The sequence below is a fragment of the Bombus fervidus genome, chromosome 13 (genome assembly GCF_041682495.2).
Source record: "Bombus fervidus isolate BK054 chromosome 13, iyBomFerv1, whole genome shotgun sequence".
Classification (NCBI taxonomy): Eukaryota; Metazoa; Arthropoda; class Insecta; order Hymenoptera; family Apidae; genus Bombus; species Bombus fervidus.
Window position 1 is genome coordinate 8,088,098 of NC_091529.1, and position 18,644 is coordinate 8,106,741.

An 18,644-nucleotide genomic window follows, 5' to 3' on the forward strand; every position below is an offset into this window, starting at 1 on the left:
TCAGTAGAACAATATACACGTATGTATATACATATTAAATCTAATTAGTAGATCTCTGTTTTGGAGTTCTTAAAGTGTACTAATATCACTATGTAACAGAACAAGTATCTGTGTACACAATGTACATATCTTGCAATACAGTGTACTGTACATGACTCGTATATAAATGTTTGCATTTATGTCATAAAATAAAACATGTATAGTAATCATTGAGGGAAATATAAAAACAAATATTGATAAAAATCAGATCTCATACAGTCTCACAACACGATTCCATATGGCAAGAATTCTTTTTCTTCTCCTCATTCGGAGTGACCTGTCTTACAAAAAACTTACTTAATTTGTCTTTTGTTTCGTGTTTCTTGAAAAAACGCTGTTTCAAAAGATATATTCAACCATATCATTCATTCGAATAAGTACCGGGTAAAAAGCTGCGTATCGGTTTTTATGGAATTTAAAACATATTTAGCCAGAATATAGTAAGATGTTCACATAGCAAAAAATCATCTAAACAACTATTATTCATTACACCAAACCTTATAAAAGATAAAAACTTGTCGTTGTACTGTTCACATAGTTTCTTTTTTTTTTTTTTTTTCTTTCTTTATACACTTAACAGATTTGATCGAGCAAGATCTTTCTTGCGTTACAAGATTTCACAATTAGCATTAAGTTTATCTAAATACATTAACTACATCTTCACTTGATCAAATCAATGCTGTTGACATATCGTCATTTAAAATCACTATTGATGGCTACGGGATTTAATTCTACTGTGAAATATATACTAACAAAGTGAGAAGATCTATTTAGAAATTGTCGAAACAAAGCCAACAAAACTGAAAGGGACGATAAAACGAGAAACATTCGGAAAATCGCCTTATATCGCGCGGGCTGTTTATACGTGTATTTAAGTGTGTATATGTGCGCGCACTCGCGAGCGTGTGTAATTTTGTAATATACACGATCGGTGGCAACCATGTCACAGGAGACCACAATAAAGCGAATTAGCTGGAATCTATACAAACTCTTACCAGTATTTGAATAATAACTTGGTAAGAGAATAAACGGCCACCTGATGGCTTCAATATTTTTCATTAGAAGAAACTTAGCGTGACTCAGCTTTTCTTATACTTTCTTTGCTTTCTAAGATACGATACATTCGTTTGAAATAGAGTAGACAGAGCAGTGCGTGTGCTACCCCACAGCTTGAAGCGTTTGTTGCGTAAGTATAATGGTGAATTTGGAGTGATCGGAATGGGAATAGGACTCGAGACCACCAAGCTTGACACCGGCAATGGTGACTCGCGTATTTCCTTCAATTGAGGTTGGTCGGAGGCTCCATTGATCTGGGTTGGTAACTGGGGTTGGATTGCGATTGATCGGGGTATGGCGTGGGGTTGCCGCTGGAGGGGCCTGTTGATCCTGGGCCCTGCTGCTGCTGGCCGCTGTTGAGTGCCAGCCGTTGCATTTGACGTATGACCGTGGCTGCGTGGTAGGCTTGCTGCAACCATGAGAGAAGAGGAAGACATTCCTACGGAGCCTGGCGAGCAAACACATACAATCAGCAACATAATAATCATCTAATTATACTAACCTTCCACCTTGATTTGGCGAAATTCTTTTTAAGTTGTTCTGATACAGTACCATGGATATTTTTATTGCTAGCAGCATTGCCGGATATCCTGAAAAAAATTAATTGCACGATACTGCATTATATATAAAACATGACTGATTAAACAAATATATTTATTAATATAAAATATATTTGTTAAAAATGATATGTTAAGCAAAATATATATTGACTAATTTGTTAAAATAATATGTTAAGATATTTATTTATGAGAATTACTGAAAATTTTGATATGTGGGTACATATATATTTCATATTTTAATTTAAAATGAGTTATCAACTATTACACACATTGGGGAATTTATACACATACATCAATAATTAATCTTGTAAGATTAATTAATGTATAGCGAAATTAATGTAATCCTTCTACTTACTTAATCCATATTTATCTTATTATTAAGAACAATTCAGTTCCTGTAATATTTTTATTGCTTGAATCTTAAAACACGACTCTTCAAAAATTACAAACATCAAATCTAGAAGACGTTCAAAATATTGCGAATTGCGAATTTTTTATTATGACTTCATTATTGAATATAAATTTATACAAAAATATAATAATTTCAAATAACATAAATCATATACAATATCTAAATGCAATAATGATCTTACCAAGGATGTGCAAGGGCTTGTTTGCAACTAAAGCGTTCCTCGACATTGACGCACATCAATTTGTGAATGAAATCCTTTGCAGACTCACTGATATCGTCCCAGTACGGCGAATCAAATTCAAATTCACCTATAACAGTCTGGTTAGCTTCTTGCTATAGAGTAGACGATTTTATTATGATTTATTTAATTTTTAAATTAATTATTTTATTTGGAAGAAGTACTGTTAGGTTCTCACACTGTATGACATAAATTTGTTTCTTGTACTTCACTATAAAAAATCCCATTTAATCGTCTCTTTTACTCAGACAATACGGATATTGTAATAGAATTTTTAATGTTAAGTTTTGGACATTAACAACTAATAACTTTCATAAAAAACGCGGACACACACAAAAGATCATTTACTTACTACACTAGCATGTATATAGCAGCATACAAAAACTAGAATAATACCTTAAAAATTAAAATTTCAAGTTAATGTGCAGCTGCATGTGTTTGTGAATCCTAAAAGTAGTACCTAAATTGAAGTGATAGTATAGTCCTCCCAAATACTAAAAAAAATTTATATTCCAAAATAGCTTTATTACCTTTTAAAATTTGTGCAAACAGGTTCGCATCGTTTTCGTCATAAAATGGAGGATAACCACATAATAAGATGTAAGAAATGACTCCTATACTCCACACATCTACAGCTTTTCCATACGGCTTTTGTGCTAAGACTTCTGGAGCTGTAAATAAAAAAAAAGATGTCAAAATATTGTAAAAAAATAAATCATATATACATATATCCAACTAAATGACAATGAGTCATACCAACATATCCTGGAGTACCACAAGCAGTTGCCATAATACCAGAGTCTTCCATTTTTGATAGTCCAAAGTCACTAATCATGATCTTGCTATCTTCATCTGGATTATAATATAAAAGGTTTTCAGGTTTAAGATCCCTATGCACAACACCTTGATCATGCATATAATCCACAGCTTCTAAAACTTGTCTTATTAAACCTGATGCATCTTTCTCTGTATAGGAACCTTTTTCAACAATTCTATCAAATAGTTCTCCACCAGTAACCCTAATATAAAAAGATAAACAGAAATCAAATATAAGCTTATGATATGTATACTAATTTATAAACAAATGAAAACACTCACAATTCCATAACTAAATAAACTTTGTGTTTATCCTCAAATGTTTCCAGTAATTGAACAATATTTGGATGTGTTAACCTGGAAAAATACAATATAAGTTTCAATAATTAAATACTTAAGAGAAATTCAAATAAATTTATTTACAGAAGCTAAATATTACCTTCGCAACACTCTAATTTCATTTTCTAAAGAATCTTCTTTTCCTTTCAATGCTTTTTTATCAATGATTTTCACAGCAAACATTTGACCAGGCTTCTCTTTACTTTCTGCCAAACGTACTTCAGAGAAAGCACCCCTATACAAATAAATATAAAATAAATAAATATAATAATGGCAATCATAAAAATTGACATATTACATTACAATGCATTAAAAAAGTGCATGAATGTAACATGACTTATGCACTTATATTCAGTTACTAATTATTGTGCCAGAACATTTGATACCCAGACTGCTGATATAATAATAGACTGCATGCAATTAACATTGACATATTTAATACAAGTGTTCTAATATGACAATAGAATTTTTAATTATATGCTATAGTACTACATATTGATCATTGTTCTAAACGAAAAAGTACTTGAGGTAATTTGAATAGGAATATAACTACTAAGTGTGTCAAAAAATTATGATAGTTATGCAACATTTATTGCTAATGGGAAGTACTTTCTCTTTCCCAATCTGTTACAAAATATCTTGCAACATTACTAATGGAACTTAATATAGTTAAATCAAATTTTGTTTACAAATATAAAAAACAAAATCTTTTTGCAAATGTAAATAAATGTATAGTATCTATTTTATTTAATAACAATTTATATTCTTTCTATGAGTTCCATAGTTTATTTGACATAATTTTCATTTGTATTTAATTGAATAAGTAGCAAACATAACCGTCAACTAAAAAATTCGAAAGCGCCACTTTATCATACGTAATACAAATTCTAATTTGAACATTTTAATAAACAGATAAACTAAATGTAAAACTAAAATATCTACATGTGAATAGTTAAATTTGTGCCAATAAGTGGCAGTAATCATTAAATCCTACAAAACGAAAGTATCTTTTGCGAAAGATAAGACATTAAAAATAAACCGCTTAGAAATACTTTATATACATACATCGATAATATTAATTTTTTCATAAATCATTACATAATTTGTTAACTTTAAAAATTAATATTTTTAACTTTTCATTCCTATAAACATTATATGATGAAAATTTTCTTAAAATATATGATGTCTTTTTGTTTGTTTAAACAAGAACGAAATTAAGACATAAAAATTCAAAGATCATAACAGGGTTAAGGAAAGTGACTTTGACAATCTTTCACGTAAATTCCGATCATAAGTAATAATAATGTTTAGTATCAAATTCATGACTAGAATCAATCATTTTATTAACTCTTTAAGAACATATCCCAAGTTAATACTATTTCGATTATATGTAAATTTTCCTCTTTTTCTTATTTATGGATATTCTTATAAACACCACTAAATATTATGAGTATAATACAGTATAATATTTTAAATACTATAAATGTTATACTATATCCTTATAAATATTGTACTATATTTTAAGTATTTTATGTGAATTCTATGCATTTCTGCATCATCAAATTTCCCATAAACGCATTGAAATCCGCAGTCTAGGTAATTCTTAAGTGGTTAATCGAGCAATATCAAATTAATGACAATATGAAAGACACGAATACAAAATTTTTGTACAATCAGTTCTATTACTTTCCAATACATAGTCCGTAGTGATGTATAGTACATACGTTCCAAGCAACTCCTTTAGGATGTATTTGTCCTCGACAGACGGCGATTTATCGTCTTTCCCATCTTTCTTGATCTTTTTATTCGAATCCTTTTTACCGAAGAGCGGCATCTTCGGATCGTATTATCACTATACAATAATCACTCTCCGATTCACAAAATTCTCTTTTTCAAAGCAATCTTTCTGAACGATGTAACGTAGAAACGTTCGATCTTAACAGGTTATAACACTGGTCAACGAGATATCCACTTAAGAAGAGAGAGAGCAGGGAGAAAAAATTCGTCGTTTTGCCTACTAATAGTTTTTGATCGTTCAGGCAGTGATAAATAAAGAAAAAAAATGATCGTCGTCAAACGACGAGTCGAATCATCGTTTCGAGTCACTGAATGATCATGAACTCTCGACCTTTTCGCGAGCAAATGATAGCAGATAGCACCGCGTACGCTACGATGCTCCACTTTGCGCTTATCCGTGGACCGATGTTTGACACGTATTCGTTGCGCGCACTATTCCGCTATCGAAACGTCCTATTCCGCTATCGAAACGTCCTATTCCGCGTATCGGGCTCAGGGTCGCGGCCTCGCGCCCTGGCGATACAGCTTGTACTATGCAGCAGAGATAGCTCTCAATGTCTATGTACTAGATCGCCTTCACTCTCTTTTCTAGTCCCTCTTCCTCACTTTAGCGCACGGCGATATTTCCTGTTGTCGTTTCTTCCGATATTAGAAAATTAATACATATTCGAATGGATCATGATGCTCACTTGAGTCAACACATCTCTCACTCGCTGCTTTTCTCTCATGATACTGTAGCGCTCGAACTCGAACTGACCGTATGCTCGTTGCACCCATCGATGATAATACAGTAAAGTTGCGGCAGTAACAGTGGTTCTCACAATCAAGTATTTTAACGTTACTGTTATGCTTTGCTAGCTGACCGTGCATCGAGCCTTATCGTGGCTGGTTATCGAGACAGGTGTATTTCTAGAAAATTCCTAAAATAGTTCTACTTCATTGAATGTGAGATATAAATATCTGAAATATTTGTTTCTGTATAGTTAGAAATTTGAAATAAATTTATACAGATATATATGTTAAGAATAATATATTTATGCATCACAGTTATAAAGTAAAGCAGTAAGAAACAATATCCATTGATATAGCCGCACTAAGGACTGTATTTGTTTTGGGCTGCAAAATTTATTTGTAGATTGATATCCTGCTTACAATTTTTCATTGGGAGTATATAGTATTAAGCCTCTTCTATTTCTTGTTTAATAATAATTGCCATATTATGAAGAATTAATCTGTATTTATGAAATATAAGAATAAGAAAAGATTGAGTTAACTGCGTAGGTACCAATTAGAAAGAAGCTTGAATCATTTCGAATATACATACGTATGCAGGGGTGAATTTGAATGCAAATATGATTCAGTACTTAAAACTTAAAAGTTTTGATAAATTTTTAGTTGTGAATTTTAATCTATCACTTACGTAATTCTTAATATAGGCTTTACGTATTTAAGGTTTCATATCTACATTCTTTCATATTATACCCTATCTTCAATATCTTATATAAGATATCAAGACTTATTGAAGCTTTAAAAACTCAAGAGTTATCAAGATTTTCCGAAGTTGTAATACTGAATCATATTCAAAGTGATTCGAATTTTCATAGTATGAAAAACTTAGGAATCCCTTCAAAATTGAAATTCAAACATTTTTCGTTAAGTTCGACATACTTGTTTTCTCAAAGATGTATCGAATTTCAAGTTATACTAGCCTAAAACGTTTCTTAATACGTTCACTTAATATAAAAATAAAAGACTTAGTCCACAAAATCACTTTTAAGAATCGGTAGGGATAGTGATGGTCAGTTAATAAAACAGAATCTCGATCAATCAACGTAGCACTTGTATAGTATAAAACAAAGATTTATTGTTTCAACTATGTATAATTCTGTTGTCTAATCTTTTATATAATAGAATAGATGTTTGGTAGATGGAAGAAATGTATACAAATTATTTGTTGTACTTCTTAATTATTTTATGATTGTGTTTCTCCTGAAAGGATTTACGTTTCTTTAATGTAACTTGAGAAACACTGTGAGATATGTTTCAACACTATTTGTAAATTTTAATAGCTATATATTATATACACATTTTCTCGTTAGTTGCTCAGTTGTTTTAAGGTGTAAAATGTAGTATTTTGGATATTACCAACGAAAAAGAATACTACAAAATTGCATAAATAGAAAACTTCTTTATATAATATCATTATATGAAAATTTATCTTTTCCGTTTATATACATAATTGCGGGTTGCGTTGCATAGTTTTGTATATATATGTATGTATTTACTTAATTAGTCAAAACATTTTATAGAAGTTACGCTTACTAATTCAGAAATAATTTCTGATTCACTTGTAAAACTTTAGTATTTTGACATTACACATTAATAACATTAATAATCTGAAATAAAAACATAATACTTGTGTCTGTTACAGAAATAAAACATGGCTTATAGCGATAAGCATAAAATAGTTCTACAAGCAATTGTACATGAAGGTCTTTTAATTGAAAATAAAATACAGGACTTAATTATTAAATTATTTGGTAAGTAAATTCTTATGTAATGTCAAATCCAATCCATATTTTTATGTATCTATTTTATTGTATATGTATAAATAAAACTCTATATTTTAGGCGATAATAGAGTATCAGTAATAATAAATCAAATAAATGAACAATTACAGCTCTTAAACATGTTAATCAAAAAAGCACAGTGTGAAATTACAGGCAAATTATATTGGGTTCTAATAAGTACTACGCTTAATGAAGTAACGAGGTATATGTTTTAGTAATTGTTAATATATCAAAATTCAGTTATGCATAATTGTTTTATGAATATTTATAATCACCTAGGGTGTTTAACTTATTTTTTTCTTAAATTGGCCTATATACTGTTAAGTCAAATTGAATGGACTTACAAATAAGTTATGATATCTTTATTTTACTTTCATGATTTGTTAAGTAACAATATCTGTAGAAATTTTGTATGAAGTTTATTGATATTTATGATATCTTCTAGGTACCAAAGTGAATTTTCGAAAGAGCAATTGGCCCTGTTAAGGACTATATTTTCTGAAATTATAACATCACGCAATGGATGCATACAAAGTACAATATGTTTAAATTTATGCCCTTCATTGGATATAAAAATGTCAAAGGCAGATGCTGAAAAATTTCTGGAGGATATAGTTAATAGAAAATGGTTGATTTATAAGGTATTGATAAAAATTCAAAATACATTACAGTACTATTTGATTAATTTTATATTTTTATAACATTTACAGGATGGTTATTACTATATGGGTGTAAGAAGTATAACAGAATTAATGCCATATTTTAGAGCTACATATGAAAACAATTTAAATACCTGTTGCCTTTGCAAACAAGTTATTTTTCATGTATGCTATTCCTACCTAATATGCCTTTTTCATGTGAGAAATTTCTACTTAATATTACTAATTTTTATTAATTAGGGCGAAAAGTGTACTAACTGTGATACCTTCTTTCACTTATATTGTTTGAAGAAATTCACTATGGTTCATACTCGTGTGAACTGTCCCAATTGCAGCACAGTTGTTTCAGACATTGATCTATCTGGTAATATTATTTTCTTTTTTACCTTTTATAAAAATGAAATTAACGAAAATAAAAATGAAATTAATGAATATTTAGGTATACAAGATGACTTAGCAGTACCAGAACAAGAATACGAGTGAAATAAAAAAAAAAAGGAAGGTTTAAAAAAGAAAAACTAGAAAATGCGAAATGTTATTTTTGTAAATAAATTTTTTATTATCACAAATACTCTTAGTATTCTATATAATACACGTGTATATACAATACATTATATTTACAAGTATGTATAGTAAACTAGTATAAATCACTTTGTAAATGCTTTAAGTGTTCTGACTTTTTTCAAATTTTTCTCTCAAGTATTTGAGACCAGCTTCTATACTTGCTTCATCTATACTCCTATTTTGTTTCATCTGATTTTGCACTGTATTACTAGAGTTGTATTGTTTAGAATCAACTGACTGAACAAAATTATTCTGATTTATTGTTTCAGTCAAATTATTATGCTCAGTATTGTAATCATTTGTATTTAAGCTAGGGGGGAGTGGTATATCGTAAGAATCTATATTTATTTCATTACTGTTTTCTGTATCATTCATTTCATATGAATGAGATTTGTCATTATTATGAACACTTGAAACTGTATCTGCATTCTGAGGATTTAAATAACCAGCACTTCTAAAATTTTCATATACTGGTCCAAATTCAGTGACTCTCATTTTCCTACATTTATGAACCCATTCTTCCTGAGACATCTCATACCAATGAGTTCTCTTGCCTAGAAGTTCTCCTAAAGCTTTTATTTTATTTTCTTTTTCTATTTCTTTATCCCTTTCTATAGTCTGGCTTTCACTATTTTCTTTTTCTTCAATTTCGATTAAATTCTCTTCTGCATTATGTACATTTCCTGATTCATTTTGATTAGATACATTATCATTCTTTTCTCTAAACTCCTCTTCTACTACATCTATAGGTAATCCTGCTCTAATACGTTGTCTAATTTTAGCCGCTTTCAATCTGTTATGTTCCATTTTCTCCCTCAATTCTTTCAATTCTTTTATCTCCCTCTGTTTCTTCTCTGTTTCCTTTCTTAAATTGAACAAATTCTCCTGTTGTTTAATTCTTTCTTCCTCATCTTGTGAAAATGCATAGTAACCAACACCATGAGTTCTAGCTTCATCAAATAAAACATCTTGATAGTGTATGTTTACTTTATCTGCTAGTTTCTGTGTTTGTTCCTCCCACTTTCTTCTCATAATTTCTATTTCAGGTTCTTTCTCTCCCTCAACATAGTTTTGGTCAATAATATTATTGGTTTTTGGATCAATTCCTTTTTTGGTTATAATTTGTTGTTTGATCAATTGATCCTTTTCCTGCATCAAGGACAAATCTTCGCGTAAACATTTTCTTGTACGTCCAAAACAATCCTCATATTCTACCCAGTCATCCTCATTTTCTAATATTGGGTCAGTTTCATCTTTTGGCAATGATTCTTCCTCAGATTCATCTGATTTGTTTGTAAAGTCAACAAGGAAATTCTCATTAGTAGTTCTGGATTTTTTTAATCGGTCATATAATCTTGCTTTTGCCTCCAACATTAATTTTGATTTTTTATGAGTACCAACATCCTCAATGTACTCCGGCATTTTTGGATTTTCCTTCCTAGACTCCTTTTCAATTTTTTTGGATTTTTTCTTTTGTAACTTCGATACTGTGTGATCTATATCTGATTTCAATTTTGCTTCATTTACTTCATGCTGCTTTTTTAAAAGTTCCGCTTTTAAACCCACGAGGGATGAAAAATTTACATTAATCTTTTTCGTGTTATTCATCATGAAATAATTTTGTTGACAAGTATTACTGTTTGTAATTCACTCGCATTTAGAAAATAGTGTACGATGATTTTAAGTATTTCGGTAACTTGATATAAGTTTTCTCTGATTTGTGACTTTATTCCAGAGCACCTACTGAAATAAATTAAATATTTTATTATGAATTGTTTTATTAAATGTCAAAGTGAAACAACAATTATAGGTTATGATATTACTAACATTACCTTCGGGGTGTATTTAAATCATAAATTTTAATCTGTATAATTTAAAAAAGATTTATATATATATATAAAATAAGAAAATTTAATCTTATTTTAAGGAATCCTAATTTCAAGTAACATATTTAATAGTTCCTAAATTTTGTTTATATGAAAACTAACACGAATGACTCTTTCGAAGATCTTCATGCCAATATGTGAAATCGGTAACTACTGTTAGTAATACTACATATGTATATCATTGTGAGAATAAAAGAAATCGGAATTTGTATTAAGAATATTATAAAAATTAATTAACATTAAGTAATTATTATTAAAAAGAATATTTACATAAAATGTAGGCACATATAAATATTTAATATTATTTTAAGAATTTAAAAAATAAAAACACAAGAATAGAGCAATAAGGATTATATCTCGTGGTTAAGAAAGTATAAACAAAAATAACTACGTGTAACTAATGTTAATGCTTGTAACTTTATATAAACAAAAAAATAATGTAAATTTTTAAGTTACATGTCAATAAATTTTGTATATTTAAAATATGTATTACATGTAATTTTATAATGTAAATTCTTCTGTTCGATATTCTTTTAATATTCTATTCTCATGAATATTTAATGTGGCAAGGTAATAAACGTGAAATATATTTTGGAAAATATCCTGACGAAAATTGTTTTTAAAAATTACCAAAATCATCTTTCTCGATGTTTTATCTCATTGAAAATTCCATTAAAATATAATTGCATTTTACAGGCATAAATTTTCATTCTATTCAATTTCATTTTAGTAATATTATTTGTTAAATACGATATGAATATACATACTCATTATGTCTAGATTAATCTCTTTTACTATTAACAACAATTTTGATAATTAAATATTTTACTTTACTAAAAAATGTAAATAACAGAGTAGCATTAAACGAGATTAAGGATGACTCCGCGATATATTCATTCTCTTATATATTACTTAAAATTCGGATTATTTCATGATACAATTTCATAGAATACAATTTTATTAGAATAAACCCTAAACAGTAACCAATTAAATGCTTACGCCATAAATATAAAATTAACGAAAAATTTAAAATAGCAGTAAATAAAAGATAAAGGAAATCCTTTTTTGTAACACTTTAAGACATCAAGTGGTTATCTCAATGTATTAATGAATCATATAAAAAAAGTCTTCAAAAGTTATGATATTTATAGGTACAAAGAAAAGCTTAAAATTATTATAATTTAATCAAGGATTAGATAAATGTTAAATGAATAAATATTAAGATAAAATGATTTGGAAGGGTGTAAAACATTGGGGCCTTAGGCTCCATTCTTAAGAGCTGTAAATATTTCATAAAAAAGTTGGTTTACTTAGTTGCAAAGTAAGCATAGCATGTTGCTGCGTGTATTTAGGGGAATTACGGTTGTTAGAAGGATTTGATCCGTTGATATCTTGTCGCCACTCGTCAATCCGAAAATCGATTGTCGATTATCAAACTCATTCGAAACCTGAAGCTGCCGATCTGCTACTATGTTAGTTTAGTCGTGTAACTTGCAGACTTGCGGACACCAGTTAATGCAACGAACACGTTATTGCATGTTGGGCACCGGTAAGTGGTAAGTAATCATGCGACGTTCTGTAGTATTTAGTTATTTATGTTTAACGAGTGGTTTGTAGTATTTAGTCATATATATATATATCACTTTTTATATGTAAAATATAACAATAATAGTATAAAAATTAGTTTTTAAATATATCTTAGATACTCGTTAAACGAAATGGCACCCCGTAAGCCTACGAAACATTCGGAGGCAGAGGTTGTAGAGAGATCTGCGGAAGCCGACGATGTGTCGCCCCCGAAGAAGAAAAAAACTGTAGCGAAGGCTGCGAGTAAAAGTGACGAGGAAAAGCAAATTAGGTTTCCGAGAGCTGCAAAATCAACTAAAACCGAGCAGACAGAAGGTACAGAAACGGCCACGGCGGTAACTAGGAACGCGAAAACAAAACCCAAGGCATCAGCTAAAACCGCCTCAGTGACTGAAAAACCAAACTCTAAAATCAAGTCTACGCCGAAGAGGAACAAAGAGGCTGCGGAAAAAGGTGATACGAATCCAGTCAACGAGAAGGTGAAAAATGCCGAGGAAACTGAAACGAAAAAGACACGCGCTAAAGCCACAGCGAAAAAGGCGGGAATCAATGTAGACGAAGAATGTACGTATCCGAAATTTTTCTATAAGTTTGTAATATCATTGTTAATATATGTTTTTTGAATGAGAATTTTCATATACGAAAAACTTGTTTGTCTTGTTTGTTAATTTTTACTGCTTATTTGATTTGTAAGGTAATGTGGTGGTTACGCGATAATTTTCGAACGCGCATTGGGAATATGTACAATCACGAAGAAAGATATTAAAGCTTTTTAGTTTAAAACATATACAGTAGCTACGAAAAATATTTATACGCCATATTTATTATAGCATTTATATATTAGTTAATTAGATCCAAGTATGTTAAATTTTGTGTCTTATAGTAGTGTTCCCACATGACTAAAATAAATTGATATTGTGATAATGAAATGTAGAAGCTATTAAAAAAATATTTCATTAGGAAATAAGTGAATCTACAAATACTTTGTACAGCCACTATAATTTTAGGATAAATATTCTTAGCATGGGATTTTATGAATTTTTTACAAATTCATTGGGAATGTTCATTTAGTGGTTTATACATACGTAAAAACATTAAACATTGTATATGAAGACTGCAGGAGAAAGACATGATAAATCAGATTTTTTTATTTATATGAGATATGTGATACACACATATCACCAAAATTGTCTTTTTATTTAATTTAATTATGGGGTTTTTTTCAAAACATTTACATCAAAAGTAATGGTTATCATATTTTAGGTATTAACTACATCATTAGGTTTCTTTTACGTAACTTCATGGATTTATTATTTAGAAGACTTATATCAGTGGACTTAATTAGTTGTTTCTTTATTTAATTCTTTGTGGAATGGGGTATCTGACTTTTGGGTGTACGAGATGAAAGCTTTTGGAGTATTCTATAAGTGAAAGATACATGCCTCAAGGTCATATTTTAAAAGTTATAAACATTATTTTATGTTCATGAAATTTGTACTTCATTATAAGGAAAGGTTATGTAAGCAACTTATAGATAAAAATATAACTTAATTTCTTTAGAACATAAATTGTTTGTTTGAGACATACAGCGAAAGTCTGATATTGTGAGGCAGAAATGTGATATGGGTGGGGAAGACTAAGATCTAACATTTATGGAAGATAATTCTAACAAGAAATAAGATTTATACAATGAAAACAGTTTAGTTTATTCTGAAAAAGTGCTATAGAAATCATATAGAAAGTCGCTATGTGTCTATAAATACTAACATACCTCAGACATTCAGGCGACTATATGCCTAAACGTGTCTGTAACTTAAAAGGACTTAAAAGGTGGCTATTTAACAATCAGTCTGCAAAGGATTAACTGTGTTATACTAAAATACATCCTTTTTATCACTAAATAACATCAAAATCAGGAAATCAACAGAATTGTACTTATTACTGTATATATATAGAATTTATTATACATGTATTAACATGATGATCATATATTCATTTCAGCTAAGGGAAAGTCAAAGGGAAGAGCCAAAAGAGAACTCGTTAATGAAAATGCTGAAAATTTAGAAGCACCAGCTACAAAAAAGAAAAAGCAAGCAAATACTGAGCCAACATCAAAGGAAAGTAAACCAAAGGCAAAAACAACAAAAAAGAAGGTTGATGTACATGATGATACAAAAAATAAAACTTCTAATAGAACTAACAACAAAGCTAAAGCTACTATCAATAATGAGACTGAAAACGATGTTAAAACAGAAGATGATAAATCCAGGAAAGTAACAGCACCAAGGAAAGCAAGGGGTCGTAAAAATGAACCTAATTCAGATGATATTACAAAAGATGATGAAGGAGTGAAAGCAACAGAAAAATTTCCCTCAGACTCGATACTTGTTACCTTCAGAACAGATACTAACAATGAAAGTGAAACTACTGAAAATAATGAGCTAGAATCAGCTCAAACTGCTAAAAAAGGACGGAATGTAAAGAAAAAAGAAGCACCACAAAAGAAACCTACTAAAATGCGTGGTAAAGCTGCTTTTAGTGAAGATGATATTGATGCAACAAAAACAGTGAAAGAAACACAAAAGAAAACAAATAAAGAATCAGTAGCTACTACAAAGAGAGGACGGGGGAAGAATGCGGATAATATAACTGCAGAGGAGAAGAAAATATTGAATTCGTCAGAAACATTAAATAGTAGTAATATGCAGAATTCAACAGAGGATAATGGTAAAAAAGAAGATTCAGAAAAAGAAGAGGCAAAATACACCAAAATGTTGGGGTCGCCCAAAAAGCTAGATGAAATACATATAAAGGATGAAATGGGTGAAAATAATGTAATGAGTACATCAGTACACGAAGAAGAAAATTAACAATATATGTTCTATTTTTACTTGATACGTTTCTTCGAAAAAAATATATCATTAATATTTTAATATATTTGATAAAGATACAAATACTATGAGTATTTCTATGTCTAGAAATTCTCAAGAAATACATACATTGTAAAATTTGAATAATACATTTTGGTTATACATTGTTTCAAAAATGGTTATTTGTACTTTCTATAAAATATTTTACATATTATAGCTCCAGTAACTTCTTGTTAATATAATATTTTACGGTTAAGAAAATGTTATTATAAAAAGTACATATAAACACTTCTTAGTATATTTAATAGGTCTACAATATTTAAAGCAGTTAATTTGTTTTTAATGGCAGAATTACTAGTGTAGAATGAAGAACAACATTGAACATTCCATCAGTCCTTTAATAATTAGTCATTTGTAACACTAGAATGCCAGTGTTACCTAATGATATATTGAAAAAATACGTTTCTTAATTTTTTTACATTTCATTTAAAGATGAAAAAAGGAAGAAAGCGTGTTTCTTGTTACAAACCATTTACATATAAGAAAATATATTTTGTAATACTTTATAATATTCTATGGTGTACTAAACGAACACATATTGTCATTCTAAAAAATACAATAGCGTTCCTTTTAGAATTTTATTATGTTTTATAATTATTAAGTAAGTACTTTCTGAAATGCATTGAAGAATGACAAACAAAAAAGTGTGAGCAACCCATTTTACATTGCATTATTTTGAGTTCAATAAATATTTACATTTAGATTAATATGATTTGATTATGATTGTTTGTAACATTAACTTGTTTATATTTTTGCATTTCCTTTTATGGTAAAGTTATTCTTAATGTTTGACAAAAATATATCATTACTGATACAATATATTTTGTTTATATGCATTTTTTTGCAAATATGAATATAAATTATTAGAAAAATTTTTGAAATTTTCAATCATAAAGATCATATGTGTATGTTTTTATATATGCGGAGATTATGGACAAAGTAATGTGAATATATTCATAAAATAATTATCAATTATCATTAACAAGAAATATTTCTACTTTAATAATCAACAGTTAAGAGTTCCTACGATAAATCAGAATTTACCATTTACTATATATTTTCACTTTCTATTTTAGTCAAATAAAGATTATTTTGCATAACTTTTAAGATTTTCAGTAATTATTGTAACTGTAATTGCGTAGATTAACGTAACCTATAATAATGTGTTTCGAATAATAATTTGCAGGAGAATACTTGCCCAATTACAATTTTATTTCTTAATTTTTATTCTTTTTTGTTTTGACAAATGTAAATATGAAAATAGACGTAAATATATACAAAAATATATATGTATGTTTATCTTTATTATTAATATTTGTATTAATAAACTTTTTAATAAGCATAGCAATATGCAAAACTTTCTAATAATGTACATTTCAAAAAATGAAAAGAGTATAAAAGGTTATCAATTTGTCAAATTCAGGTTTAGTTTTAAACTAAAAAAGATTGAACTGTAGAATTATTTCAATGTTCGCGCCAAAGTGTTAATTTCAGTTTTATTCTATGTTTCTAGTAAAGCTACTATAATTTATTTACTGGAAAACTGTATGATTCATTATAAATACGTATTGTTCCTCAATTTTCAGATTTTTTTAAAAAGAAAAGAGCTTGATTTGTTTTATTGTTTTTCTTCTGATTACAAACTTTTACAGTGATTTTGCCAAAGGAAAGCGTTTTTCAAAAGCAGAGATTTCAGAAGTCATTTTGCTTCTATTTCATCATGCAGTTCTTAATGTTTGTTTCGCACCAAATTCAAATTGTAGATTGCTACATTGCATGTTCTTATTGTATTCTTTTCGCACAACGCCTTTGACACTCTTTTCCTCTTTTTTTTATTTACTACTTTACATATATATCCCAACATAAAAGTATAAAATTACGAAACTTAATTTAATGACAAAAAGAAAATACAATTATAGAAAATTAAAAGCTGCCATAATGCTTCTATCAAGAAGTTAGTGATTTTACCTAATACTTCTTATATTTTTCCACCACCCATGTTCATTGAAATATCATCGATTTTATATAAAAAATAATGTATTTTTTATTAATGAAAAAGAAAATAATTGGCAATTTTACGTTTATAAAATAAGAAGCTTTGTGGATGCTCCTTAGTGATAAATTCTCAGAAAGATGGCGCTCGATTAATAGAATGCCCGCGCGTAAAGATGACGTAGTGCTATCTATAAGATTGTAGTAACTTAAAACGCTCTCCGTTGTGGATCAAGGAAGCAGTGAGAAACAACGGCGGAAGTGGGGATCGTGCGCCATTTTCTATTTTTGTATAGCAGTGAACTAGTGTTGTATGTGTACATTTTGTGTGATAAATCGATGGATTATTAAATAATTGACGGAGGACGTGCCGATGTAATGAAATGATATTCAGTAACACGTGCTTCGAATCTCACGCGATCAATTATTATTTTGCGTTCATCTTCTGCATAACCCGTGCGTAAAACCGTAGCCCTCGTTCAGCACGTAAACACTTTTTCTTCATTTCTCTTTTGAACGAAGTGAGAGTGGCCACCGAGAGCCATCGGTATTAGAACTGTTACCTGGTCGAGTCAACGTTTAAAACTGTATCGTTTGACCCCCCCCCCCCCCTCCCTCAACCGCGGAATCCTTTCCTCGCTTTTAAAGATAAAATTCGAGGCATAGAAGGAAAAACCAGTCTGTGATACTAAACAGTACTAAGGTATATAGCTAGAATATAAACTCAACAATTAGATATATATGTATGTATGGCGTATGAGACGTAGATAGATCTCACATAAAAGATCTAGAAAAAATAAAGTCTGTATAGTGTGTGCTGTGAATTTTACCTTACTCGAAGGATAAACGTGGTAAAAAGCAGAATGTCTCAGGAATCTGTGACAAATGACAAGCAACTGCCAACTCCTAAAGATAAAGGTATGAGATCGTCTAGTTTACATTCTACTACGTTAATTATATGTTTCTATATGTATACGTGTATGTATGTGTATATATTGTAAGTATACATCCATATATATGTATACATGTACATACATATATGCATATGTATATTTTATTATTATTGTATCACTTTATATGTATTGCATTCATTTTAGTATTATATTTATATATATCTATTTATTTATTTATATATTTTTATTATTATTGTATCATTTTATATATACATATACATATATATATATGTATACACAGTACAC

At 29.2% G+C, this 18,644-nt stretch overlaps 4 protein-coding genes across 12 annotated transcripts; 2 read left to right on the top strand and 2 right to left on the bottom strand.

Moving 5' to 3' along the window:
• Window positions 1-340: 340 nt before the first annotated feature.
• Window positions 341-6,036, bottom strand: Camki (Calcium/calmodulin-dependent protein kinase I). Of its 2 annotated transcripts, none has more exons than XM_072015106.1 (8): window positions 5,185-6,036; window positions 3,561-3,695; window positions 3,404-3,478; window positions 3,062-3,324; window positions 2,836-2,976; window positions 2,249-2,375; window positions 1,648-1,685; window positions 341-1,543 (listed from the first exon to the last, which is right to left on the bottom strand). In XM_072015106.1, exons 1-8 carry the CDS (start codon window positions 5,292-5,294, stop codon window positions 1,119-1,121), a joined length of 1,314 nt encoding a protein of 437 aa, XP_071871207.1. In that variant the 5' UTR covers window positions 5,295-6,036; the 3' UTR covers window positions 341-1,118. The 2 variants fall into 2 exon arrangements, with proteins under 2 accessions (XP_071871207.1, XP_071871208.1); XM_072015107.1 differs by having other exon boundaries at window positions 1,109-1,504; window positions 1,598-1,685; window positions 5,185-6,033.
• Window positions 6,037-7,154: 1,118 nt separating this feature from the next.
• Window positions 7,155-9,153, top strand: Nse1 (SMC5-SMC6 complex component Non-SMC element 1). Of its 6 annotated transcripts, none has more exons than XM_072015119.1 (7): window positions 7,155-7,288; window positions 7,689-7,797; window positions 7,888-8,029; window positions 8,273-8,468; window positions 8,538-8,651; window positions 8,727-8,850; window positions 8,926-9,153. In XM_072015119.1, exons 2-7 carry the CDS (start codon window positions 7,698-7,700, stop codon window positions 8,967-8,969), a joined length of 720 nt encoding a protein of 239 aa, XP_071871220.1. In that variant the 5' UTR covers window positions 7,155-7,288; window positions 7,689-7,697; the 3' UTR covers window positions 8,970-9,153. The 6 variants fall into 6 exon arrangements, with proteins under 6 accessions (XP_071871220.1, XP_071871218.1, XP_071871215.1 ...); XM_072015117.1 differs by having other exon boundaries at window positions 7,171-7,312; XM_072015114.1 differs by having other exon boundaries at window positions 7,216-7,374.
• Window positions 9,022-11,064, bottom strand: LOC139993407 (coiled-coil domain-containing protein 174). 2 transcript variants are annotated; one of them, XM_072015104.1, is made up of 2 exons: window positions 10,883-11,064; window positions 9,022-10,790 (listed from the first exon to the last, which is right to left on the bottom strand). In XM_072015104.1, the coding sequence occupies exon 2, from the start codon at window positions 10,659-10,661 to the stop codon at window positions 9,150-9,152; it is 1,512 nt and encodes a 503-aa protein (XP_071871205.1). In that variant the 5' UTR covers window positions 10,662-10,790; window positions 10,883-11,064; the 3' UTR covers window positions 9,022-9,149. The 2 variants fall into 2 exon arrangements, with proteins under 2 accessions (XP_071871205.1, XP_071871206.1); XM_072015105.1 differs by having other exon boundaries at window positions 9,022-10,793.
• Window positions 11,065-12,245: 1,181 nt separating this feature from the next.
• LOC139993409 (uncharacterized) lies at window positions 12,246-16,160 on the top strand. 2 transcript variants are annotated; one of them, XM_072015109.1, is made up of 3 exons: window positions 12,246-12,545; window positions 12,639-13,087; window positions 14,525-16,160. In XM_072015109.1, exons 2-3 carry the CDS (start codon window positions 12,655-12,657, stop codon window positions 15,391-15,393), a joined length of 1,302 nt encoding a protein of 433 aa, XP_071871210.1. In that variant the 5' UTR covers window positions 12,246-12,545; window positions 12,639-12,654; the 3' UTR covers window positions 15,394-16,160. The 2 variants fall into 2 exon arrangements, with proteins under 2 accessions (XP_071871210.1, XP_071871209.1); XM_072015108.1 differs by having other exon boundaries at window positions 12,247-12,492.
• The last annotated feature ends 2,484 nt before the right edge of the window (window positions 16,161-18,644 follow it).

Excerpts from the sequence above, each read along its gene's own strand:
- Camki (XM_072015106.1), bottom strand. The coding sequence starts at position 5,294 with ATGCCGCTCTTCGGTAAAAAGGATTCGAATAAAAAGATCAAGAAAGAT. Across the intron at positions 3,479-3,560 it reads GAAATTAGAGTGTTGCGAAG|GTTAACACATCCAAATATTG; the intron begins GTAATATTTAGC and ends GTATTTTTCCAG. Across the intron at positions 2,977-3,061 it reads TGGTACTCCAGGATATGTTG|CTCCAGAAGTCTTAGCACAA; the intron begins GTATGACTCATT and ends TTTTATTTACAG.
- Nse1 (XM_072015119.1), top strand. The coding sequence starts at position 7,698 with ATGGCTTATAGCGATAAGCATAAAATAGTTCTACAAGCAATTGTACAT. Across the intron at positions 8,652-8,726 it reads GCAAACAAGTTATTTTTCAT|GGCGAAAAGTGTACTAACTG; the intron begins GTATGCTATTCC and ends TTTATTAATTAG. Across the intron at positions 8,851-8,925 it reads TTCAGACATTGATCTATCTG|GTATACAAGATGACTTAGCA; the intron begins GTAATATTATTT and ends ATGAATATTTAG.
- LOC139993407 (XM_072015104.1), bottom strand. The coding sequence starts at position 10,661 with ATGATGAATAACACGAAAAAGATTAATGTAAATTTTTCATCCCTCGTG.
- LOC139993409 (XM_072015109.1), top strand. The coding sequence starts at position 12,655 with ATGGCACCCCGTAAGCCTACGAAACATTCGGAGGCAGAGGTTGTAGAG. Across the intron at positions 13,088-14,524 it reads AATCAATGTAGACGAAGAAT|CTAAGGGAAAGTCAAAGGGA; the intron begins GTACGTATCCGA and ends TATTCATTTCAG.